This window comes from Vombatus ursinus, unplaced genomic scaffold, assembly GCF_900497805.2.
Source record: "Vombatus ursinus unplaced genomic scaffold, bare-nosed wombat genome assembly UNPS02014810.1, whole genome shotgun sequence".
Classification (NCBI taxonomy): domain Eukaryota; kingdom Metazoa; phylum Chordata; class Mammalia; order Diprotodontia; family Vombatidae; genus Vombatus; species Vombatus ursinus.
The window spans coordinates 226,292-253,314 of NW_020954588.1; the positions used below are offsets into that span (position 1 = coordinate 226,292).

Sequence of the window (27,023 nt, forward strand, 5' to 3'; positions counted from 1 at the left end):
ATTTGGGTACTCTAGGAGCAGCCAGGTGGTGCACTGGATAGAGTTGCTGGGCCTAGCATTCAGGAAGACTCATATTCCTGAGTTCAAATCTGGCCTCAGACACTTACTAGCTGTGTGATCCTGGGTAAGTCACTTAATCCTCTTTGCCTCAGTTCCTTATCTGTAAAATGAGCCAGAGAAGGAAATGGCAAACCACTCCAGTATCTCTGCCAAAAATGACCCAACTGGGGTCATGAAGAGTTGAACATGACTGAAAAATGACTGAACAACACCACCATTTGAGGGCAGCTAGATGGCTCAGTGGATAGAGCCCAGCTCTGGATTCAGGAGGACCTGAGTTCAAACCCGGCCTCAGACACAATACTTACTAGCTGTGTGACCCTGGGCAAGTCACTTAACCCCATTCCCTAACCAAAAAAAAAAAATAAAAAATAAAAAAAAACCAAAAACAAAACACCATCATTTGGACACTCTAAGTGACTTTTATAAGTTTATCATGATCTGATTATTAGATTGGAAGGAGAGGGGAGGAAGAAGTTTGAAATTTTCAATGCACTAGGTATTTTAATGGATCAAATATACAAACAAATCCAGAATGCCCAAAGGATATCAGAAGTATATAGGAACCAATACAAGTTATGAGATTAGCAAGTGGTAAAGAATAAATATTTAATGTGGTTCTGGAAGAAGCTAGGCAGCTCCAATGAATACTAAAGCAAAATTTAAAACACTAATGAGTTGCATAATATATTCTGTTCATAAGCACACAACACAAATGACCTGAGACTCACTAAACAACTGATTCAAATTGTGTGTACACATCCTGGGGAAAAACAGTGGTTATCCTTTTTCCTTGTGCTTTTGGCTATAATCTCTTACAAAGGAAGTTAAACATCCAAACCAGTCCATTGTTTCTTTGGAACAGGTTTTTTTTTTTTTTTAATTAAAGACACATAGGTGTAGGCTTGAGGGATACCCAGACATCTCCAGATGTTCAAGAGAAGCTGGCTAGTTTGGGCTCAGTCTCCGGAACAATGGATTTGATTCAGTGTCTGCAACTGGCATTTGTTTCCCATCATATAAAGAATTCTTCTTTGTCATTTCCATGGGGTATTTGTGGCAAGTGAAATGCTGGGGTTATCCGCCCTGCACCACTGTCCCTTTGGCCAGTAGATGGCAAGGGGTGGACTGTCTCCTCGGAGGGCTTATTTCTTGAGCCAGTTATGGCTAACAAAGAGTTTGGCGTCCACGATGCAGGCAGGCTGCTTTGCAAATCCCTTGGAAATGTTCTCAGAGAAGATTGCCTCTGTTCTGAATCGATTACTGTGAACCCTGTATCAACATTAGTCTCTGCCCCAGGCTTCTGAAAACTGTTTCCTTGCTGGCGTGTTTTGATTCTGGCAGTCGATTCCAGATGGAGAGAGGGTCTACCCCACTGGGAAGTTGCTGATGTGCTGCTAGAGTGGGATGAACAAGAGCCAGTCCAGGGAGCCCTACAGGAGCTTCTGGATGGCAAAGCGCCCACTCTCAGGTCAAGAGGCTCTGGGGGGTTGTGCTTTGACCTCCCGGTTTGACTTCTCCGACTTCTTTGTTCTGTGGTCCTTTGGGCAGAGACTAGAGTTTGGTCGGAGTCTTGGAGAGGGGTGTCGGCTCCCGTGTGGCCGTGCTTAGAGGAAAGCTCACCCTTGTTTTCGCCTGGTCCTGGGTTTGTTTGGACCTATTAACAAAGAAGGGCAAGAATATCACTGATTTTTGCCTTCAAGGTCCTTAGTCTACTACCAGGGAATGCAACATATAAAAATAATAATTATATTTCAGATAATTCAAGGTTCATAACAGATTTAGAGTTAAAAGAACACTTCCATCTATGGGAATCCCACAGTAGGCAGCACCTGAACTGAGCCTTTAAAGAAACAAAGGTTTTTAAGAGAGAGTGTACATTCTAAGTATTGGGAACAGTCTGTGCAAAGGCTTGGAGGCAGGAGATTGAAATGTCTAGTTAGGGCCACTTCAGGTAGGCCAGTGTGGCTAGTAATTGAAGGTGGGGTGGTCTGCAGAGCTGGGGAAAGAGTGCAGAGAACTACCTCAATTGGTGCAGCTCATACCCCAATTTAGCAGGAAGGTAAACCTTCCATCTTCGAGATCTGGCTAAAGATTCTTTTTAAAAAAGTAATTGTTAATTTACTTTTGTTGTTGTTTTTATGTCACCTAGAGTTCCTACTGTATCCTTGGCAACTCGGTAGCATAGTAGATACACTTGGAATGGGAAGACCTGAGTTCAAATCCTACATCAGATACTGTGTGACCCTGGGTAAGTCACTTAACCTCTCTCTCTCTGAGCCTCAGTTTCCTTATCTCTAAAATAGGGATGATAATAGCACCTACTTCACGGAGTTATTAAGAGAATCAAATGAGATGTAAAGCAATTTGCAGACACTAAAGTGCTAAATAAATGCTAGTTGTTGTTATCGCTGTTGTTGCTGCTGTTATCCCTTCCCCCAGTCTCTCCAGAGAACCATCATTCCTTATAATAGTTTTGAACAGGATTTTTTAAAAAGTTCTCTTAATAAAGTACCACCAAACTAACCCACACACACATACCCCCCCCACACGCACTCACACTCACGCATCACACGCAGCTTTCCACACCCATGGCCCTCCACCTCTGCAAAGAAGCCAGAGAAAGTATCTTCTCGTAGAAGCTGAGGATTAGAAGAAGCAGAGCTAAGGAGGGAGCGCTTCCTAGGTGTAAGGAACACTGGTGCAAAAGCAGACAGATAGGAGGCAGAATGCTGATCTCACGGAACAGAAAATGGGCTGGGTGAGGTTGCGGACTGTATGAAGGGCGGGAGTGTGAAATAAGCCTGGAAAAGATAGGCTAGAGCCAGGTTATGAAGCTGAGGAATTGAATGTATTTGTTTTTGTTGTTTTCCTCCCTAGAGATAATAGGGAGCCATTGAAGCTTCTTGAAAACAGCAGTAACATTATTAGAACTGTGCTTTAGGAAAATGCTTTTGGAAATAGTGTGGTGATTCAATTAGGGAAAAGACTGGAAGTAGAGAGACCAATAAGTCATTATTATAATGGTCGGGACAAGAGGTGATAAGACCCCGAATCAGAGCAATGACTATGAGAGCAGAGAAGAAGGTATTGGGAAGGGGGCATTCGACTTAAGAACAATTATAGAAATGAAACACAGTAGGCTGTAATTCAATTTGTTGTCGTTTAGTCATTTCAGTCATGTAGGACTCTTCACGATCCATTTTGGGGTCTTCTTGGCAAAGAAACTGGAGTGGTTTGCCATTTCCTTCTCCAGCTCATTTTACAGATGAGGACACTGAGGCAAACAGGCTTAAGTGGCTTGTTCAGGGTCATACAGCTAATAAATGTCTGAAGCCAGATTTGAACTCAGAAGGATGAGTCTTTCTAACTCCAGGCTTGGTATCCTATCCACTGCACTATCACCTCAACTCCCACCCAAATATCCATATTCTTGTCATTGATTTTCCTTATTTCTCTTATTTTTTTACGGAATAGCTGGGCGACATTGACAATAATTATAAAAGGAGCTAGAAAATGGAGACATCAATGGGAACTGGAGTTTCCACAGATATACTGATGGAATGGACAGGGCCATGGTTTGCTTTCCATTTCTGCCTCCTGAGTACCTAATGTAGTAATCTGTACCTAGTGGGCCCTTAACAAGGGAACTGAATTGATCGGATTGACTTTGGGACCAAAAGTACGAAAGACAACACCAAGTTCAAGTCTGGGAGACTGCAATGTTGGTCTAATGGCAGCACTTGGGGGATTGGGAAGGAGATAGTAAAATCCTTCAGGAGACATAAGGATGGGAAATTAACACAGTAAGGAAACTGGTAGGTATGACATATAAATGCCACTGAGTAACATTTGAGAAACACATCCCAAATCCTACCTAGAAAACTTTTTAAAAGTCTGTAATTGAAAAAGGACTCCTTTGGAAGCTGGGTTGGAATCCCAGCTTTGATATTTACAGTGAGTGATCCTGAGAGGGTCATGCTACTTTCCAAGTCTTAATTTTCTCATTTGTAATCGAGAGGGTTTGGATCACCATTGCAATGATATTTATATAGTGCCTCCTATGTGCCAGGCGCTGTGGTAAGCATTTTACAATTATCTCATTTGATCCTCACAACAACCCTGGAAGGTAGGTGCTATTATTATCCTTATTTGGGAAACTGAGGCAAACAGATGTTAAGCTATTAAGTGTCTGAGGCAAATTTGACCTCCGGTCTTCTCCCTGATTTCAAGCCCAGAGCTCTATCCACTGAGCCACCTAGGCATGAGGACTGAACTACGTAGCCTCCTTTTACACGTGAGGAAAATGGGTCCTAGAGAGCTTAAGTGACTGGTCCAACGTCACATGGGTAGTAAATGGAAGGGACCTGTTTCAAACCCAGGTTCTATGATTTCATGGCCAGTGCTTTTTCTACTGCCCCACGTTACCTGACATCTACATTTCTTTCCAGTCCCATGTAAATAAAAAAGAAAGCACCACAGATTTACAACTTTATCCTGCCTCTGTCCCTTTGAACGAGTGGCTCCCTGCCTCTGTACCTCCCCTTACTCCACCATTGCAGAAGGAATGCCCTCTTCACCTCTGCCTCTTAGAACTACCAGCTTCCTCAAAGGCGCTTCCTTTAAAGCCTTTCTGCCTTTTTCTTGGTGATAATGCTTTCTCCCTCTTGAAACTATTTTGTCTTTGTTGTTGTTGTGTCGTCATTTTTCAGTTGTGTCTGACTCTTTGTGACCCCATTTGGGGTTTTCTTGGCAAGGACATTTGAGTGCTTTGCCATTTCCTCTCTAGCTCATTTTACAGTTGAGGAAAATAGGGGCAAATAGGGTTAAGTGACTTGCCCAGGGTCACCTAAGTTAGTAGGTGTCTGAGGTCAGATTTGAACTCAGGTCTTCCTGACTCTAGGCCTAGCACTCTATCCACTGTGCCACCTAGCTGCCCCTATGAATGCTATATAATATGCTGTTGTTCAGTTGTTTCAGTCATGTCTGACCCATTGAGATTCATTTAGGGTTTTCTTGGCAGAGATATTGGAGTGATATGCCATTTCCTTCTCCAACTCATTTTACAGATGAAGAAACTGAGGCAAACAGAATTAAGTGACTTGCCCAGGGTCACACAGCTAGTAAGTGTCTGAGGCCGGATTTGAACTCCCTGATTCCAGGTTTGGTGATTTATCCACTGCACCACCTAACTGCCTTATTTGGTATTTTGTATTTACTTATCTACATATATTATGGCCCCTTCTCTTCCTCCAGTTGATAAAGTCCTGGAGAGCAGGGACTGTTTTTCACTTTTCTCTTTGAATCCCCCAGCACTTAATAGGTACTTAATAAATGTTTGTTGAACTAAACTGGGTAGATCTATCAATGAATTTTGTTTGATTTCAAGATTCACATTAGACATACAGAGAAGCCTTTGAAAGTACATTTCACTCTGACAAATTGAAATGCTTTTTTTTTATAACCAACAAACATTAAGGAGTGAGATTTTGTCTTCTCTATGCATTTGAGTCAACTTTGTGACTGGGGAGATATGGTCTGCTGTAAAAAAACAACTCTCTGAACAATATGTCATATTATGCCCATATCCAAAATGTCAGGTTCCTTTCTCATATTTTTATCAAAGATGCACTTAATGTATGTGTAGATCATCCTCATAAAGAGCTTACCAAAATAAGAAAGTAGGCATACAGACCAGTTGTTATTTATATCCTCTTGATTGCATTTTTAGAGAAGTTAATAATATCATCTGGCATTTTTTCTAATTGCTTGGTATATTTCCTTTCTTTCAGATATCCTGAACATTGACACCTCTTTCCTTTCAAAATTAGGTTGTCTCCACCATGCTTTTCTTCTACACGTACTTGGTTTGGTCCAAGTGCTCTTCCTGGGGTTTATACATAGAACCTATCAATTTATCTTATATGTGTTCATTGTGGATGTCTTAGCTAACAATCAAATAAAAAGGGAGTAGATAATGAGCAAAGAGTTTCAGAAGTCAGGAACTCTCACCATCTAGAGAGGTTTGATCTTGAAGGAAGACAACTCTGACATAAACAATTGAAAAAACACCTTTGCATGAACCTTAACCTGCCACTCCAGAGATCAACCATGCTATGATTGGACAGCACATAGATGCCCCACCCAGTCTGCCAAACCATCTGAAGGCTGTAGGTCTTTTCTCAGTCACTGACACAGAACACAAATGACTGGATATGACAGAGGGTCTCCCCTTTGGGGAAGGAAAGCTCATATAATATTCACTGATGGATCTACCTAGTTTAGTTTAACAAGTATTTATAAAGCACCTACTAAGACCAGAAAGTTCTTCACAGGCAGCAGCTGAGTTGAGTAGCCAGTGCTGAGCTCAGAACTACTTCTGGGAAAACTGTTCACCTTGATCTCTCTTAGTTCACTGATCAGCCTGCATAAAGTTTTCATTACCAATTTGCCAAGTTTCTAATCTTGAATCTGTAATCTAGTCTTGGTCTGCCCCGTCCATGAACAGATTAAACCAGTTTGCATTTGTTTTGATTCATTGAGGGGATGCCCCTCATGGGTGCATCCTAGTTCACGGATGCCCCTAGTTCAGATGCCAGAGGGAAGCAGGGGTTGAGGTCACGTTTCTGTACTTTCTCTTTCTTTCGAGCACTCAGCCCATTGCCTGACATATTTGTTCAGTTGTTTCAGTTATGTCCAACTCTTCATGACTGCACTTGCAGTTTTCTTGGCAAAGATATTGGAGTGGTTTGCCATTTCTTTCTCCAGCTCATTTTACAGATGAGGAAATTGAGGCAAACAGGGTTAAGTGATTTGCCCAGGGTCATATAGCTAGTATGTATCTGAGGCTAAATTTAAACTCAGATCTTCCTGACTATCACAAGCACTTAATAAGTGTTTATTGACTAATTGAATAAACTCACTGCTTCTATACTTGCCACTATTCTGCATCTCCCACTACTTGAATAAAACTATGACACCAATTTATGTGAAAATAGGTGAAATACATTTGTCCAAATATAGGTCATGCTCCCTGCCCTGCCAAAAACAAAACAAAACAAAACAAAACAAAAACTAACCCTGCCTTCTACAAAAACTGAGGTTTTTATGCAGCCTATCCGCAATGTTATTTCTCACTATATATCTATATATATTTCTTTCAAAACACCTGATTTTAGTGAACACTAGTTTCCTTTCAAGCTTAGCTCAATGTTCATCTCTTATATAAAACCTTTCCTGATCCTCACAACCCAAAATCCTTCACCCTGAAATTACATTGTCTTTACTTTGTTTGTATTTAAATGTACATGTATTTGTAAGTGTTCTCCCCTTCCCCTCCCCCCAAAACATAAGCTCCATAAGGGCTGGGGTTATTTCATTTTTGTTTCTAGTTCCTAGCACATTACTGACATATGGCAGATGATTGAGAAATATTTACTTATTGATAGTGGAACAGCCTGTATTCAGAGCACTAGGACATGTCATGTATAGGTGAAGGGTCTGTATAAAGGGAGAACCAAAGGCAAAAACAACCAATTACACATTATTTTGAGGCTGATTACCTATTCTGTGAATTGTCTCTCTTGGCTGGCCTTTTCCCACAAGGGAGTTGCTTTTCAAGCATCTCAGTGTTCAGGCCGAAAAAGGGACAGGTAAAACACCCCAGTAAAGGTTTTGTGGAGTACAAGGGAAGAAACGGCTGAAAAATGAGAGCCACAATAATTATTTCTGATTACTGATGGGATTTACTGTATCCCCATTAGCCTCATTTCTCCATTTGATCTTTTCTTCCTCTTTCCCCCATTAACCAGGCTTATTTCAGATAGTCTAGGGTGGGCTGTCTATTCTGCAGATTCTTATGTATCTTTTCCCTTCTATCCCAGTTTGGTCCAACTTTCCAAAATAAAATATCAACAGCTGTGGCCTAAAAACCAAATAAGCAATTATGCTTTAGCTGGATCATCCAAAATAAATCCCCTGCTACATTCTGGATTAAGCAAATAATCATTTATCAAGTGCCATCTCTCTGTCTCTCCCGTGCTAGGGGCTGGGGACATAAAAACAAGAGCAAAACAATTTCTGCCCTCAAGGAGCTTACATTCTAGTGAGGGTAACCACGTGTACACAATATAAGTATGTACAAAACACAGGTAAGCAGATAAAAGGTAAACTTGAAGGGGATGGCACTACATTTGGAGGGGCCAGAAAAAGCCTTGATCAGAAGGACGCACTTGAACTGAATCTTGAAGGAAACTGTGGTTTCCAAGAGGAGGCAGTAAGGAGGGAGAGAATCCTGCCAGAGAGGACAGTCAGCCCAAAGGCACTAGAGCAGGTGAGGCAGGAGCACTTAGGAGAAGCAGCAAGTAGGCTGGTAAGACTTAGAGAGGTGTCATCTGTATAAAGGCTGGATAGGTAGGATGAGGTCGGGTGGCAAAGAGCTTTCAATGCCAAATAGTGGAGTTTATATTTGATCTTAAAGGTTACAAGTGGTGCAGTGGATAGAGTTCTGGGCCTGGAGTTGGGAAGATCTGAGTTCAAATCCAGCCTCAGACATTTCCTAGTTATCAAGTCACTTCACCCTGTTTGCCTCATTTCCTCATCTGTTGAATGAACTGGAGAAGGAAATGGCAAAACACGCCAGTATCTCTGCCAAAAAAACCCAAAACAGGTCACAGAGAGTCAGACACAACTGAACAACAAAAGGTTCTCAGGAGCCATTGGAGTTTTCTGAGTGGAGGAGCTAACTCGGTCAGATTTGTGCTTAAGGTTTTCATTCTTCCCTTTTCCTACCCATCCTTCCCCCATCGCTGCCAAAATAATCTTTGTAAATCTCAGGCATGACCACATATCACTTCCCTGCTCAAAATAGTCTCTGGTTCCCTTTTACTTCTGGGATAAAATATATTCTCCTCCACCTGGCATTCCCAGCCCTCCATAATGTGACTAAATTACTTCTCCATCTTCATTTAAGATGTTCCTTTTATGCTCTTTACCATAAACCCCAAGTTGTCTGCTAATTTCCCCCAACTGGCTTTCTATCTCCACACACCTTGCATTTCCAAAGGCTTTAAGCTCCTGCTGTGTGCTAGTACAAGAGGTAAAAGTCCCTGCCCTCAAGGAGATTACAATCTAATGAGAGAGACAACGTGCAAACAAATATATACAAAGCAAGCTATGTACAGGATAAATGGGAAATAATTGACAGAGAGCAGGCACTGGAATTGGGGAAGGCTTCCTGTAGGAGGTAGGACTTTAGTTGAGACTTAAAGGAAGCCAGGGAGGTTCAGTAGACAGAGTGAAAGAGGGAGAGCATTCCAGGTATGGGGAGGGACAACCAGAGATAATGTCCAGAGCCAAGAAATGGAATGTCTTCTTTGTGGAATAGCCGGGAGGCCAGCATCACTGGATCTATGATTTTGTATGTGGCATTTTTAAAGTTCGAGAGACGTAGTTTCTGGGTGATTTAGTGATCTTATTAATAAGGCAAGTATGTTTATTAATAAAAAAGATGGTCATTTGGCCATCTCTCTTAGACCAAATACCCCTCATGGCAGTGGGTTTACAATTTATATGCTCTTGAAGAGTAGGTGTTCCTGATGGTAGCAATCAACTCTGATTGGTTAATTGATGAGAGAAAGAATATTATAATGAGAGGCTGTCTTATATTACAGTGAGGGTCTTGGTATATATGACTGGATCATCAAAATCTTGATCAAAGAGACTTATCAATTTCCATGTCACCTGTCTGACAAAAGGGAAAATCAACATTTTCCCAGACCTGAGTAAACACAATGAGCAGGAAACCTCCTATTAGCCCAAACTTCGAATTTCTTTTACTATCTGACTAAATCTTGGCCTGGGTAAATCTTTGAGAAAGATTTCCCACACTGGTTGATTTCTGGATGAGGAAGAAGAAAAGGAGAAAAACCTTGTTTCTGATTCAATAATTAGTTATTAATACAAGAGAAAGATAATTGTTTTTCTCCCATATGATCATGTGTTTATGTCTAGAGGGGGAAAAAAACCCTAAGAACATACCTGTAGGAGAATTTTGTTCCCATCATAATCCTGAGTTTGCCACCTGGTGCTGCTGATAGGAATGCAGGGATTTGGCAGAAGTGGTACTAACTGGCCGATTTCTTGAACTTTGAACTGTAGCACGGAAGACTCTTTGAGTTCCACAGACATTCCTAGGGGAAGTTGCTTCAAAGAGAGCTGGATTGAAAAGTTTTTCTTTGAATACAGTACAAAGAAGGAAAAGTTGTTCTTCTGGGTGACGGCTTCCTTCTGTAAGATCATTTCATAAAGTCTGACTGCATCTTCATAGTTATCAAAGCTACAATATAAGGTCACCTGAAGGATCTCACTGCCATAGCGTGCCTGTCTCACCCCCCACACGGGCATGTGTGGATCTAGGCTGTAGAAATCCTGCTTGGTAAGTGTGTATGGGCACAGCTTTCCACCCTCATTCTGTGTGGGATGAGACTGCCACGGTGGCTGTTGGAAGGAGTCATAGATGTGAAAGAACCGCTCTTCCCCACAGTCTTCATGCAAGAAGAGCAAAACAGAAATCCCTGGGAACCCAGACCGCTTGGAATGGTTTCTTTCATAGTATTTCACTGGAGTCACTCTCTCTGACACCAGAAATAGATGGACTTCTGGGCAAATCCACTCCAAGAGGCGGTCAAGGGTTTGCTGCAAAGGCAGGGCATATCCAAAGTTGGCCAGGAGATGGACAGTCATGACCAAAGGATCCTGTCTCTTGTCCATCGTCAGGCTGCCCCCCAGAGAGAAAAAGGAAGCAACTGCTGTTAGACCAGATGCCAAAATATCCACCTCCTAACCTTCTGAAATCAGGGGAGTAGTGTGTGGGAGAGCATGTTTGGCTCTCCACAAGGTTTCAGCCCACCAGGAAATCAGAGCAAATATCCAATAGCCTGGTTCCTATATGGGAGTCTTGCTGGTAGCTATTAGAGACACCAGGCTGGCAGCTCCCCAAGGCTTGGCAAAGAATCTTACTAGACACAGGCAAGGTCAGCATTAGTGTTATTTAGCTTAAGTGTGAAACAACTCACTGTATTGGGCTTATTGAAGCAACACACCAAGACTTCAGCTGGACCTAAATGGCTGTAATCTTGAGGACAAACACCCACTTGGGGGCGGCTGATAAACCAAAAAGGAAACTGACTAGCAAGTAGGTTCAATGAGAACAATCATAACTTTAGTCAATGAGAAATGCCAAGAGATAAGAATCAACTTTCATTTAGGGGCACCGATTTTCCACTGTGAATACATTCCTACTGTATACATGCTATTTACAGCCATTGTCTGGGAGACCCAGAGCATGATTAAGGGCTTCAAAATTTCCCCGGAAGCTATGTATTTTTCATTTTGGAGACTTTATGCTTCTGTACCTGAAAAACAGTATGTTGGGTAAAGGATTTTCACTATTTACTGAAAATTACTCACTTTGCTTCAGAGTCCACTCAGCATAGGAAGAAGCTCTAGGAAATGCAACCCCCTTCATTCTTCTGACTCCTTAGAAAAGAAAATGAAAAGATGGGATTTTCAGGTGGCAACGTGACCCATTGATCAGAGACCTGGCCTGAATTTTCTATTTGATGTTGTTAGTGTATTTAAAGGGGGAAAAACCCCAAGAAAGTGTTAGTTGAAAAATGACATGTAACAAAAGCTTTCCCTTCTTCATTGGCTCTTGAACATGCCTTTTAATTCTGGAAGTCCTATCTACAACACCCTAATATAGTTTGTTCCAACAACAATTTTGTTTGTTAATCACATGCTACTTAGGCATAGATTGGTGTGCTCTTAAAAGGCTGTATGTAAATCCAATTTTTATAAATTGGATTCTACTGTAAATGTATTCTGGAATAATTATAGGAGTAAAATGAAAAGATCTGAAACCTAATAAGGAGTTTATTACTGAAAGGAGCCTTCCAGGGAATTTTTTTTGTAAAGTACTTTTGTAACAAAAAGAATTACTTCCTATTTTGTTCATTTTATAAGTACAAATTTTTCTACAGTCAGATTTCTTTATAAATAGTAGCATTCAAATGTAAAGAGCCAAATACAGTGTGTCTTAAAAGTCTTAGTGCAATTGTGATCTTTGGAACACCTTGTACTTTTTTATTGATACAGAAGGAACAATTATTCTTCTAATTTCTTTGTCTGCATCTAAAACTTCGGCTCTGCCAAACCTGATTTTCAGAACTCCTTACAGTTTTCAAATGACAGAATAACAAATAAACATTGTGAAAACATCTGTTTAGCAGGCAAATGTTTTTCTTCTTTTTACTCTGGATTTTGCTCAAACTTCCAAAAAAAATACATTAGAGTCATTGCAAAGCCTATACCCCCCGAGGAGATCAACCATATAGACCAATATATTCAAAACAACATGGTTTGTGGTAGCAAAAATAAACAAACAAAAAACAAACAAAAAAAAAAACTGGCAACAAAGTAGATGCCCAGCAATTAGGGATGGCTAAACAAATTATGCTATGTAAATGTAAGGGAATATTACTGCACTATCAGAAATGATGAATATGAAGAATTCAGAGAAGCATGGAAGACTTATATGAACTGATACAAAATGAAACAAGCGGAACCAAGAACACAAGAGACAATAATTATAAAAAATGTAAGCTTGAAGAAAAACAACAAAAAATTTAAATATGTTAGTGTCTTTTTAAAAAACAAACCCCCAAACCACAGAAAATACTTCTTCCAAGTCTCATTACTCTTTGTGCCTACCATCAGGAGTTATTTCAGTGGATGATAACTTTTAAGATATTTAGATTTATAGCACAGACATTCCCAGCCCTCCAAGTCTCAATCTCTGTGTCTCTGTCTTTGTCTCTGCTCTATCTCTCTCACTTCCTTCCTATAGCTGTACTCATTTTTATAGCACAGACAAAACATCCTTTCATAGAGAGTGTAGTAATAAATGTTTAACAATCAGGCAGAAAAGGGGACATATGCACATACTTTTATGTTTAATCACCATTATTAACAATTTCTTAAGTGCAGACAATCAACAAAACACCAAATTAAGCCCTACCTGGTTTGTAGGATAGTGCCAATTTCTGAGGTGTAAATGCTGTCACTGATAATTTACTTGCATGAGCAGCTCCAGCACACTCCTGCTCTCATTACAAGTCCTTATCACTCTGAAAGTACCAGCAAAGGCATTGGGAAGGGGGCATTCAACACACAAACAATTCCAGAAATGAAACAGAGTAGACTGTAACACAATTACACTATTCAATTTGTTAAATAGTTTCAGTCGTGTCTGACTCGTCTTGATCCATTTTGGGGTTTTCTTGGCAAAGATATTGGAATGGTTTGCCATTTCCTTCTCCAGCTCATTTTACAGATGAGGAAACTGAGGCAATCAGGCTTAAGTGGTTTGCCCAGGGTCACAAAGCTAGTAAATGTCTGAGGTCACATTTGAACTCAGATCTTACTGACTCCATTTTGGGCACTGTATTCACTGTGCCACCTCACTGCCCCATACGATTTCATACAAGGCAACCTATGTGATGAGGTTTTGGTCTTTTTTCAATCTCTTCATCAATTCTGACATACGCATACAAAGATTTTCTGAAAGAGAGATAGAACAAAAAACTTCTCTTTTCCCCTACTTCACACCCCATCTCCACCCCATTCTTGACTCTTTTCTTATAGGGCTATTTTTGTTTGTTTGTTTGTTTGTTTGTTTTGTTTTCAGGATTCTTTCATTCAATTTACAGATGAAAACATGAGAATTCATTGGCTGCTACTATCCAACTATGGATGACACTCAGGTCTCTCGTTTGTATCAAACTTTGAAAAGCTCTCCAAATTTCTGTCAGAATTCAGTTCCTGGATAAAAGCCAGTTGGCAAACACCATCCAGTCAAAGTGGAGGAGCTGTTGACAGGTAATGTTCAAAACTCCAAGAAAGCAACCAATAATGAAGATTGGGGGGAAGCCTTGGGAGGCCTCCTGGATCAGTCCCTGCTATTATTGTTGCTCTCTTGAAAGGATATTCAATTTCCAAGCCCCGAGCTCTTTGTCATTTATAAAATAAACAGATCTCCCCTGAAATGGGGCTCCCTTCTTCCCCTGTTTGCACGGTAAGTTAGTCTATGCCCAAATAATTGTCAAGGCATTCCCTTCTTAGGTAGACATAGTTGATTTATTCTTCAGAATTAGCTGAGTGTTACTTTCTCTCATCTGCTAGTCTTACTCAAAGCTTTCCTACAAAGGCTTTGAAGAGTGCTGACTACCCCCTACTTCCTCCCCAGTTCATTTCTCTGGAATCTTGGTTGCTACTTGAATCTCATTTACTTCACTGATGATGGTCAAGGACTACTCAGGTACTTCTTTAATATCGATTTCAGCAATCTGTCATCATTCTGAGGAGAACACTCAAGAACCCTGCAAGGAGTCACCTTTTAGATAGGACAACAGCATCTTGTCCATGGGCTGTTTGTTGTTCTGGCTACTCTTTTACTAGAGAAACTGAGGAACTCGGGAGTCCACAGATGCTGCTAGTGCCTTCCCCCTGAAATCACCTTCCATTTATGCCGTATATATGGACAATTTGTTTTTTGCCTATTGTCTACCCCGTTAAAATATGAGCTCCCTGAGGTAGGAGACCTTTTTTTGCATCCCCTCTTTTTGGATCCCCCAGTGCTTGGCAGAGGCTGGCTCACGTTGTTGATTGAGTATAAAGGCACAGAATTATAGAATGTATATTTTTAATAAAATATGCATATAATTCCTATATACAAACATATAAAAACAATTTATATATAAATATATTTGTTGATTGATTAAGGGCACAAATTTACATAATATATAGATAAATTTACATGTAGCATATGTTTATCTATATATAATTTATATATACAAATAGAAAAATTAATTTATATACAAATATATAATTGATGATTGACTGAAGGCACAGAATTATATAATTTATGTTTATTAATTTATTATATATGGAGATATATAAAATAATTTATATATAATTGACTCATTTAAGGCATAGAATTATATACTTTTAGAGCTTTATTTTTTTTCTTGGCAAGGCAATTGGGGTTAAGTGACTTACCCAGAGTTACACAGCTAATAAATGTTATGTGTCTGAGGCCAGATTTTCAGGCCAGTGCTCTATCCTCTGTGCCACCTAGCTGCCCCCTTTTAGAACTTTAAGGGGCCTTCTGGATTATTTATTTCATCTCTTTCATTTTGTCGATGAACTGCTTTTTTTTTCTCTTTCTCTTAATCTTTGTTATAAAGGATGACTTCTTGGATAGGGGAGGAGACAGTGATACATTTAAAATGGCCATAAAGAAAACAAAAAACATAAACAAAACAAAATGATCAATAAAAGATAAACAATAATTTTAATAATAATAGCTAGCAAAGGTTTTGAAAAGCAACTTACAAATATTATCTCATTTTACCCTTATCCCAACCCTGACAGGTAGATGCTATTATTATCCCCATTTTACAGATGAGGAAACTGAGGCAGACAGTGGTTAAATGACTAGCCTATTGTGGCACAGCCAGCCAGTAAGTATCTAAGATGCATTGGAACGCAGATGTTCCTGCCTCGAGGTCCAGCGCCCCCTAGTGGACTAGAAAAAAAACCAATATCCAAATCCTTGTTTCCATTTCCATTTAAATGTTTTATTGACCTGGTCCTAGTAAATGTGCTAAATGCTTCAAATTGCTGAAACGACTATGAGCTTGGAATAAATATATTAAAGTTTAATGAATTTTTTAAAAGTTTCAATACCTAGAAGATTTATGTTTTTATCAGGTAAGGGAATTACCAGTGTGGGAACTCTCTGTACTGCTTCCAGAGTTCACACAATCTTTGTGGGCTTTGTGTGACTTTGTTCACTCAGATGGTAAGTATTAGAGATGGGATGCAACCTAGATCAGGGGTGGGTAACCGGAGGCCCACAGGTTCCCCACCCTGACCTAGATTTTCCTGACTCCTAGGCCAACGTTCTATCCTTATACTACCTGCCACTATAACAATGGTAACCAAATGTAGCACATGGTTTTGTTCTGGAAGAAACTTCTGTCTCTGAGGTCTCGATTCAACAGTGAGAAGATTCTTCCTGTCTTATGGCTGTATGACCCTTGTTAGAAGAAAAGCCAAGAGAAGATGGGAATCAGCCAAGGGTCTTGACTCCCCGTCGCGGGAGTCAAGTGCTCCTGGAGGCTGGCAGCCTCTAGGCTGGGCGAGTTCCTCCCTCCTCTGTTTTGGGGCCCCTCCCCATTCCATCCTCTGCCCTCCCTTCCTTTCCTGCCCGATCAATGCTTCCAGCCTCCCACAGGTGCATACCCTCACGTCATCTGCTCCTGTTGCCTGTCTGGGAGGTACGGGCAGCAACATCAGCCAGCATGAAAACATCTGGGTCATGGACAATTCCACCCTGCCTGGTCTCCTGGGATTGGAGGGGGAAAGAGGAAGTAGGGTGAGATCCTTTTCCAAGTTGTGGTTGCTAAACGTGGAAAACCTCTCCCCCAGCTCCCAAGGCGGAACGGCATTCCCAACCAAAAACAATACAATCTCAGCCCTATAAAACGACCATCTGTTTCCCTTTTTTTCCTGAGACAATGAAGGTAAGTAACAGCATGACAGCTGATACACTCAGTTGTTACAGGTGTGAACAAAGACCACTGTGTTCCCCCTTGACTTTTTGATGTTAATCAAGTTCCCTTTGTCACAAAAACCTCTGCTTGGTCATGAAGTAACGTGATTTTCCTTTCTTGAGATGAGTCTGCTTTCAAGGTGATTGAGTCTGAGTTACCATAATACTGACCTTTCCCCAACACAGATCACCCAGCAAGATGGCATTTCTTTTTGGGATGACAATGGCAGCCAACTCGTTAGAATTTTTAGTATAATTTTCTCTAGAAAGGAACTTCGTCTTTCAAAAACATTTCTTCCTAGGGCCTCAGAACACTCCCAATGCACAATTTTATAACCCTTTTCCCTTTGTCCTTGGAAAATACCACATAATCCAAGCATATCCCTCCATTTTAGAAGGGGAACAAAACATCATTCCACAGATGGGAAAACTCAGGCCTTGTTCTGGAACGTCTCTGCAGGTAGCACCATAACCAAGGATTTAAAACAAACAAACAAATAACCTTCAGTCATTTGGCATTTGTAGGGTTTTTTTTTTTTAAATGTGACACTATTCAAAATCCATCTTTTTGTTATATTGGGGTTTTTCATTTTTCAAACTTGTCAGTTCCCAATACTCTCACTTCCCCCACTTTTGCCCACCGCACCCCAATCCTCAGATGGCTAAGTCAAAGATGGCAGATGATCTGTGGTCCCCAAACTCTCCACTGAGAGGAATGGAAAGAGCTTCGTAACAGGTCCTTTGAAAGCATGCTTGCTCATTGTATGTCATCTGTCAAATCAACTATTTTAGATGAAAAATTTCAGAAAGCTCAGTTTTGACTATCCTTTTGGGGGGTGGGGAGGGGAAACGGTCGTTTGTATTTTTATCCCAGTACCTTAGGTACAATCAGTATTTTTTTAAAGTTTTATTGAAAGCTTTAAAAAATGCTGATCATAGCTAATTTGCTGAAGTTTTATTGAAAACTTCAAAGTTTTTATAGCCATTATTTCTTGATTTTTAATTCTGAGAATGATAAAATGAAGCTGTCAGATTTTGCAAAAATGGCCTACACATGTCATTTTGTATAGAAACCCCATGAGGGATTATTCTTTTTAATTCCCTCTCTCTATATTTTTCATTTTAAGGATGAATATTCATAGGGTCAATGGCACATATGTGAATAAGGAAGCATCAGATTGTTTAAGTGGGGGTGGGTGGGTGGGTTCTGGCTGCTGAAGTCACATGCAATTCAGAAATTCTGTGGTTCTGTGAGTGTAAAAAAAAATTAACCATTGAAGTAATCATTTTAATATGCTCCTTTAAGAAGAGAATTAAGAATTAAGACGATAGCAAGCCTTTAACAAGTTTCTTTATCAAGAAACTGGAATTAGATGACTCTCTGTAGAGAAAGACTACATCATCTTCCCCATCATCACACAAACAGGAGTGGGGTGGGTAGTAGGGGGATGACACCCGGCTTCAGAAAGGCTGGCTTTAATTAGCACCTTGTTTCTAAATGAGCCACGTGACAAGCGGCAAGTCTTACTAAGCTAAACTTCCAATCATAAAAAGCTGCCGGGCATACACACCGACAAATCCTCCAGAGACCGAAACCAGCAAGCCCGAACGCATCCCCGCGTCTGAGAAAGCTTCTGGCTTTGCCAAGCCCCACTCAGCTGTTGTCCCAAGCCGGCCTCACCGACTTCCATTTCTCCTTTTATATTTAAACCACAGCTGCTGCAAATAATGATAGCTAATGTCTAGCACAGGGAAAGAAGTGGTGAGAAAAACAACAATACCTACACTGTAATCACTGAGCCGCACTTCGCTTTCATTTTTTAAACGCGAGGCAGGAACAGAATGGAAAGCCCTCTACGGGGCATCGTGCCATGCAAGCACTTATTTGGGGAGTGGGGGCGGTGGGAAAGGGAAGGGTACAGACACCAGCAAGCGGACAGCCCATGCCCTCAAGGCCCTTATGTATTCCAATGAGGAAGACACCTTGGAGGACTGGTGGCCTGACCTAGGAGGAGTGAAGGCAAAGTGTGTTGTTGTGGGGGTGGGGGTGGGCGTTCTCATCCCAGCAGGTGCCATTGCTTTTGTGGCCTTCTCAGCCTGGATGATTTCTCTGCTCGGGGCCCGTCCTCTGCTTGGTGAGCTCTTCCCACAGCTTCATTTTAAGGCTAGCTCTGGGCTTGCTTGTTCACTGTTCTCCTGGCTCTGCTCTTGACTCTCCAGATTTCTCCATCTCCAGTCCTACTTTTCAGCCCTCCTTAGAATGTAATCTCCTTGACGGCAGGAGATTTTTTTTGCTAGGATTTAGCACAATGCCTGGCATAGAACAGGTGCTTAATAAAGCCTAATAAATACTTGTTGATTTGACTGAACTGGGTGGGGAAGATAGTGTGGCAGCATGACATTTAGATGCTGGCCAGTAGGATGTGCTGAGTCCAGGCTCCATGTGGTGAATGATCAGGGTCCCAGGGTGGGGGCTTGGTGTTCCAGGTTAAAAGTGGAGCCTCTGGCACCAGAACATGGTAGGAATCTGACCCTATTCAGTTTCAAATCCTGGTTCTGCCCCTTATTCCCCATGTGTCCCTTGATAACTTAGCCTCTCCAGGCTTCAGTTGCCTGATCATAAAAAGGGCTGTGGGGATGGTGGAGGTTGGACTAGGTAACCTTTAAGGTCCTTTCTAGTGCTAATTCTAGGATGTCATTTCACAGATGAGCAAACCGAGGCCCAGGGAGGTGAGTGGAATGTTTGCCTCAGGAGGTACAGTAGTTGGTTCCCCCTCCCTCACTGGAGGTCATCAGCAAAGGCTGTATGACCACTCTTCCAATATGACCCAGAGAGATCCTTTCTCAGATATAGGTTGGAATAGGTCTCTTCCAACTCTGAAACCCTTTGTTTCTGACTTGCCCAGCTAGGTCACAAGGGAGTAAGTAGCTTAGTTGGGACCACAAACCAGTCATCACGCTGAAATGCCTTCCAACTATTTACCAGGTTTCTAAATTTGCTATTGGGACATAGATATGGTATTTTCCATAGGTAAACTGATAAGCTCATGAGCCGTGTCAAGAGTCTGTCTATATATGGTAGCTGATGTGATCAGTTTAAGGGTCAGTAATATTTATTTGTGCATTGGATCACACTCCCCTCTGTGCATTCTCTCACACAGTCATGTTGCCCTTCCTGCTGTCATACCACCTTTCTGTCCACTCCTGCACTTTTGCATAGACTGTCCTAACCCTAATCCTAACCTCATGTCTGGAATGGATTCTCTTCTCTCCTTAACCTTCCAGACTCTCCAGTTTCCCTCAGAGTTCACCTTAAATGTCACCTCCTCCATGAGGCCTTTCCTCATGTCCCAAATTGCCTTGTATCTATTTCATATATAAGTACATTTGTACAGGTTGTCTGACCCAGTAAATGTAAGTAAACAAGCTCCTTTAGGGCAGAAGTGGTTTCTATTTTATCTTTATATCCCCAGTACCTGGGCACAGACAGAGCAAACACTTCAATTAATCCCCAGGATCAAATGAGATGATAATCGTTATGTGCTTAGCACAGTGTCTGGTACAGAGTAAGTGCTTTATAAATGTTAGCTTTTGTTGTTATTATCACATACAGAATAGATATGCATATTGATTGCAGTGTTTATGCACAAGGTATAGCCTATGCCATGCTAATTTAAAATGTCTCTTAAAGGGCAGGCATGACTTATTATGTGTCTCATATATTTTTTCTTTAGCACCAGCATATTTGGTTTCTTAAATACAAAAATACCCACCATTTCCAGGGGACCCCTTTAAAAAAATGCTAACATGGCACACATTTTATGTCTCATGTCCATTAGTCCTTTCTGAAAGGTGAGTAGTTTATAGATGGGAGAGGAAGAAAAAAACAAACAGCACAGGGATATTGAGTTACACACTCAGCAAACTGCAAGTTAAATGTTACAAGCCCAAGTTGCTTGCTCTCTGATCCTCCTAACCATCACTTCCGCAATTGTTTCCAATAATGGAAAAGGCATCAAACAGTGCCCTCAAAAAGTCACTAACAGGGAAAAGGAAATTAGCAAGATGGGACAGGATGGAAGTCGTTGGAATATCCTCCATATACGTATTTAATATGATTAGCATTTCTAAGAGAAAGAAAGGACAGTCCAGACTTGACAGCTTTCCCCCTCTCTTATACTAGAAGTCACATCTATTGTTGCTGACCGTAAACAAATGGGAAATTTCTTTCGTTGCTCTACAAAGGACACTAGCTAGCTCTGAATGTCTATGATACAGTTCCCAAGTCAAAATTAAACTTACCAGAGGGAAGGAACCTCTCATTCATCTGATCTCAAGGATTTATTGATTGTAAATCAATCAAGAGAAGGTCAGGAGTTGAGTAGATGAAGGTGGTTAGGCATAGTCAAGTACATGAATCACCAAGAAGTCTGTCTTTATATCTGATACAATCTCCTTATCGAAGAAAGGCTTTTTTCTCCCTCTTTTGGAAAGTTTCAGGCTGCTAGTCAGTGCTCAGCAGACTGTTATAAGGCGCTCAAGGGTAAGAGCTATTGGCAGTCATAAATCCCAAGTGGGAAATTCAGGGTAGGTGTAGAAAGAAACTCCAATGGTTACTCAGGTGGCTCGGTTTCCTGATTGACGTTTTAGAAAGACTCCAGGTGAAATGGCATGAAGTACCGTAGAAACTCCCAAATAAAAGCGCAGGTGGCCACAGATGGCTTTTTTGGAGGGTTAAGTTTTTTACCAGCCTCAGATTGTGAATGCTGGTGATGGATAAATCCAGTGCCTTTCATAAAGTTGAGAAATGCTTTGCTCATTGTGGCTGCTGCCTCCTAAGAGAGCAGCCAATAAAACCAGAGTAATTACTGTGTGTTTTATTCTGTTCACAGACCACCCACCAGAGCTAGAACTTAAGTAGGTAACCAGCAGGAAAGAATAAGCTCTCTTTCTGTAATATAATACAAAAAAAAATTAAGACTTTTGTTGTTGCTGTTGAATTGTTTCAGTCATGTCCAACTCTTTGTGACCCCGTTTTGGGGTTTTGTTGGCAAAGATACTGGAGTGGCTTGGCATTTCCTTCTCTGGCTCATTGTATAGATGAGAAACTGAGGCAAACAGGTTTAAGTGACTTGCAAAGGGTCACACAGTAAGACACAGGAAGTGTCTGGAGGCCAGATTTAAATTCAGGAAGATAAGTTTTCCTGGTTCCAAAGCTAGCACTCTGTTGCCACCTAGCTGCCCCCCAAAAAAGACTTTATTAAGAACCTACTATGGGGGGGGGAGAGACACAAAAATTTTAGATAACACATGTACTAAGTAGCAGAGGTAAGATTTGAACCCAGGTCTTTGGCGTTCAAAGCCAACCTTCTCACCATGATAACATACTGCCATCAGTTGTTTAAGACCTCAAGAGATCAGTTCTCACTTGAATAGTCTTATGAGTCGTTGTAGCCAAAACAGGCACCATGTGGTAACTAGGTATCTGGTAATGAGTCTCTCCTAACTCACTAAGGCATGGTTTCAGAGGGCAGACTGATGTCATCAGAAACTTTGCATTTGATGTCTTTCCAGCCTAGGAAGAGCTGCAGGTGCTTGTGCTATTCTTTAAGAATTCAGCATCTCCTCCATGCCATGGGGAGGCAATGAAGGAGAGAGCTTAATCGAAAGATGTGCAAAGAAAAAATGGCCTTAACAACGGAGGAAATGCTTTCCTTTTCTGCAATCATTTACTTCCTTTAAAAATGAAATGTGAAGGATTCATTTTTTAAAAAACAGGCATAAAATTGTTTGTTTGCTTGTTGTCTCCTCTGTTGAGTTATAAGCACCTTGAGGTCAGGGACTGTCTGTTGTCTCTTCTTGTATCTCCTAGGGCTTAGCACAGTGCCTGGCATATAGTAGGTGCCTAATAAGTGTTTAATTGGTTAATCATCTAATTTTATTATTTTTCCCCTGAGAAAATATCTAGGCTTTAGTTGTAGGAGAATTTGGAGTAATACAGTCTTTCCATTTTCATTAGTTAACCATTTGGATTCTATCTGGGAATAGGTACGATGCATTCTTTTGGAGACTGCAGTACAATGAAAAGTGTTGCTGAACTTAAAGTCTCAGGACTTGGGTTCAAATCCTGCCTCTGCTATTGACTAACCTCTGTGACCTTGAACAATTGACTTAACCTGTCTGGGCCTCAGTTTCCTTATTTGTAAAATATGGGAGTTAGAATAAATGGCCTCTAAGATCCCTCTTTAACCTTATGAAAATAAACTGTTCTAAGGAAATCTTTATTCTGGCCACTACAGACATTACAGAAGGATGCTTAGAAAAATAGTTGTATACTAATTCAAATGAGTACCTTTGCCTGCTATCATAAGCCAGGTCAGTTTGGGAGGGCAAGCTGCAACATGAGAGATGTAGTGTTGAAAGGGCAGGCTGGATGTCCCTTTGATTTCGTCAGTTAATATTTATTGGATTCTTATTATGTCTCAAGAGCTATTAATAATGGGCAGTCTCCATCCTCAGGACACACAGTGTGTTGAAAATTGGGAAAAATAAGTTTTGTTCCAAATATATTAGGCACTAATATTCTCTTCTTGTATGTGTTAAGAGAATGTCTTCTGCGTGTTCCCCCAAAGAATCTGCATGAGCAAATGCTCCCATTTAATTTAATTTAATGACTGGCTTAAATAATGAAGTATCTATTCAATTTTCCATAAGCTAGTGTGTGTGTTCACTTCAAAATACTGAGGATACATTCTCCACCATTGACAAGCAGGGTAATGCTGATAACCAAGCATGAGTAGGACATGAGTGCTGAGCTGTTTTTTCCAGTTATGGTGACAAGTTTATGTTGGACTTCCTAAATGAAACTTGATTTTTTTGGAGTTTTCATCAGGGATAGGCATATTATCTGGAGCCATAGAGACTTTTTTTTTTCCATACAAAACTCCCTGGTATTTAAGAGTAAGGGTGGGCCAAGCCCATGATCTTGATACTAATGGTGTATTTCCATAGTGAACTCAAGGTTTGTTTAAAAAAAAATACCACCATGACCTAGCAAACCAAATTAGCATCTCTTCTTCTTCTTGGTCTACCAATTCTATTGCTGGTACTCAACCTCTTTTCCTAATGGCCTTTTCAGGTTTACCCTAACAAAGCTACTTTAAGAGAATCTTAGTGCCAACCAAGAGAATCACAGTACCAACAGGTTTAACATTTAACAGATCTGCTTTTGAAAGTAATTGTTCCATTTGCCTAGTAATTAGTTAAGAACCCAGCCACTCCTTCAAAGGAAAGCATGACACATAGAGGCCCTGATTTATATCTCTGCTGGCAATGTGAGCTCCAGAACAACAGGAAATACAGTATCGCAGGAATTCGATGCTTCTGGACGAGCTGCTTTTAAGACAGGAATATTTATGCCAAGTTTTGTTGCTGGGTGGTAACTGGAGCTCCCCAACTAGAGTCACTGTGGAGGGTCTCAAAAGTTCAGTTTAGAAACTTTCAAGCTGCATAGATCTCTTGGTTTCTTTCATCTTATAGGAATGACAGTATTTAAAATAAACATAACAAGAAATTTCTGGAATACATTGCTACTTGCTATTGACTGATCCTATCTGACCACAATCCAATCCCTGTGGTAATTTCCTTGTAGATGCCTTTTCTCTGTCAGTCTTATTTTGAAACTTAATACTTAAGCTCAGATAGAAGAGTCAAAAAATACTCATTGAGTAATAATTGATATTATAAAGGAGCAAAATCACTCTTCTCTCAGAACTTTGTCTATTTTAATTACTGTTGTTCATTGGATTTCAGGTTCAAAAAGAAAATCAACTTAACTGTTAAATATTTTCCTTTTGAAGATTTTTACAAATCTGCTGAGCTATCTTGGGATGGGTAGCCATGAATGAGGTCGTGGAATTTACAGAGTTCTGAAATATTCTTTTTGTTCTAGACAGACTTGATTTTCTAGGTCTTTTGGCACAGCTTTCTTTTGCCTTCTTTAATCCTGTCCCAAATTCTTCAGGCATTATGGGACCAGCTAACATGCAGGTATCTGATTAAAAGCAGCAACTTTCCACTGAAAAGTCTAGAAATTTAAACCAAAACACATCCTTCATCTTACTCTCCAATATAAAGTTTAAGAGAATAGATTAAAATAGTAACAACTCTCTTTGCAATGTTGGATAAGATACCTAATATGCTGAAGACTATATGTAATATTGATCTCAGTATCCATGTCATGGATATGTGTGAGATCACTTCATTTTGGGGTTTTTTTTTTTTGTTTGTTTGTTTGTTTGTTTTGGTACATTGGTAGCAAAACTCCTTGGAAAAAAGCTAAGACAAAACTACTTCACACCAATTCTAGACCACAGTAAAACTGGAATACACCAAAGGTCTAATGCAATTTTGAAAATACTATTTAGATAAGGTATAAGGTATAAGATCTGTAAAATGTTAAACCTGTTAGTACTGTGATTCTCTTGGCTGGCACTAGGATTCTCTCTCTCTCTCTTTTTTTTTTTAAAGGCAATTGAGGTTAAGTGACTTGCCCAAGGTCACACAGATAGTAAGTGTCAAATGTTTGGTCTGAGGCTGGATTTGAACTCAGGTTCTCCTGACTTCAGGGCTGGTACTCTATCCAACGCACCACCTAGCTGCCCCAACACTAGGATTCTCTTAAAGTAGATTTGTTAGTTTAAACCTGAAAAGGCCATTAGAAAGAGAAGTTGAGTAGCAGCAATAGAATTGGTAGACCAAGGAGAAGAGAAGCTAATTTGGTTTGCTAGGTCATGGTGGTATTTTTTTTTTAAACAAACCTTGAGTTCACTATGGAAATATACCATCAGTATCAAGATCGTGGGCTTGATCCACCCTTGTTCTTAAAGACCAGGGAGTTTTGTATGAAAAAAAAAAATCTCCATGGCTCCAGATGAAATGCCTGTCCTTGATACCTTATCTAATCCCATTAATAAAACAGACTACTCCATCCCTCATCCCAGGTAGGTAGTAACCATACTTGAGAACACTGCTCCAATTGAAGATGCCCAGCTTTTTTCTGGAAAGTCTCTCCTCAACTGATACATTTATTTTTACATATCCCAAACCATTTCTGGGGTCCTTTACTTCAGTCCTCCAAGAATCCGTAAATCCTTCAAAGTTGGCATATTCTCTTTTGATGCAAATCATAACTCCTTTGTGACCTAACAAATGTCCTTCAAGAGTGGCTATGGCCTTGGGGCAGCTAGGTGGCTCAGTGGATAGAGCTCCAGCCTTACAGTCAGGAAGATCTGAGTTCAAATCCAGCCTCAGATACTTGGCACCAACTAGCTGTGTGACCCTGGGCAAGTCACTTAATTCTGATTGCCTTACCCCCCAAAAAATAAATTAAAAAAAAAAGGATTAAAAAAAAGAGTGGCTATGGCTACTGTTTTATGGTAGCGAAAAATCTAGAAATAAAGTGGGTTTCCATTGATTGGAGAAGAACTAGCCAAATTGTGGTATATAAATTAGTGGAATATTAATTCCACCATAAGAAATGACAAGGATGGGGCATTCAGAGAGGCAGGGCAATATTTATGCAAATTAATGTACAGTGAATTATACAGAATCAGGAGAATAATACACCGAATAACTATAGTCACATAAACAAACAAAAAAAAACACTGAAAGGTGGCCAGTCTCTGAACACTGGCAATGACAAGTCTTGATCTAGAAGATTAGATGATGAAACATATATTTCCTCTTGTCTGTGGAGAGGAGGGAGACTATTGTGGTAGCTAGGGCTACGTGTCCACAGATGCAACTGCTGGGTCAACAGGTTTTGCTTAAATGTTTTTCTTTGTTAGAAGGAAGAGTTCAATACAGTGGATGGTATATAAGAAATGACTGTTGTATAAAAACAGAAGGTATCGATAAAGCTTTTTGAAACAAAGTAAAATAAACCTGTACAACACCAACAACAACAAATAAAGGTACTGTGGTCAGAAAACATCGTTGCTCTGTGGCCATCTTGGTGGTGACCCATTCCTGCTGGCCTTCAGATGGTGGCAGAAGTAATCAGGGGAATGCTCTTGCTAAGGCCCCACCCACAGAGCTGGACATGTGAACGTGGTGCCTTATGGTGGGTCATGCACCATTCTGGGATGCCAGAGTGAGCACCCCTGACCGGTCCCCAGCGACGGGAGCTGGCTGACCCAGGAGAACGGAATCCTGGCAGAGAGGCTGCTTCTCTCTGTAGTCTAGGAGAAGAGCTAAGCAGAAATCATGCTGTTCTTCCATTGTGAAC

The 27,023-nt window shown here is 40.6% G+C and overlaps 1 protein-coding gene across 3 annotated transcripts in view; it reads right to left on the minus strand.

The window, feature by feature from the left end:
- Window positions 1-758: 758 nt before the first annotated feature.
- FAM124B (family with sequence similarity 124 member B) overlaps window positions 759-27,023 on the minus strand; it is a 49,072-nt gene continuing 22,807 nt past the window's right edge. For 2 of the 3 annotated variants that reach the window (XM_027876130.1, XM_027876129.1), the window contains exons 2-4: window positions 11,530-11,598; window positions 10,099-10,837; window positions 759-1,717 (exon numbers count right to left, since the gene is read on the minus strand). In XM_027876130.1, the coding sequence (XP_027731931.1) occupies window positions 1,076-1,717; window positions 10,099-10,830 (1,374 nt within the window). In that variant the 5' untranslated portion in view covers window positions 10,831-10,837; window positions 11,530-11,598 and the 3' untranslated portion in view covers window positions 759-1,075. Of the gene's footprint in view, window positions 1,718-10,098; window positions 10,838-11,529; window positions 11,599-16,425; window positions 16,529-27,023 lie in introns of all 3 variants that reach the window. The other variant, XM_027876128.1, reaches the window with a different exon arrangement.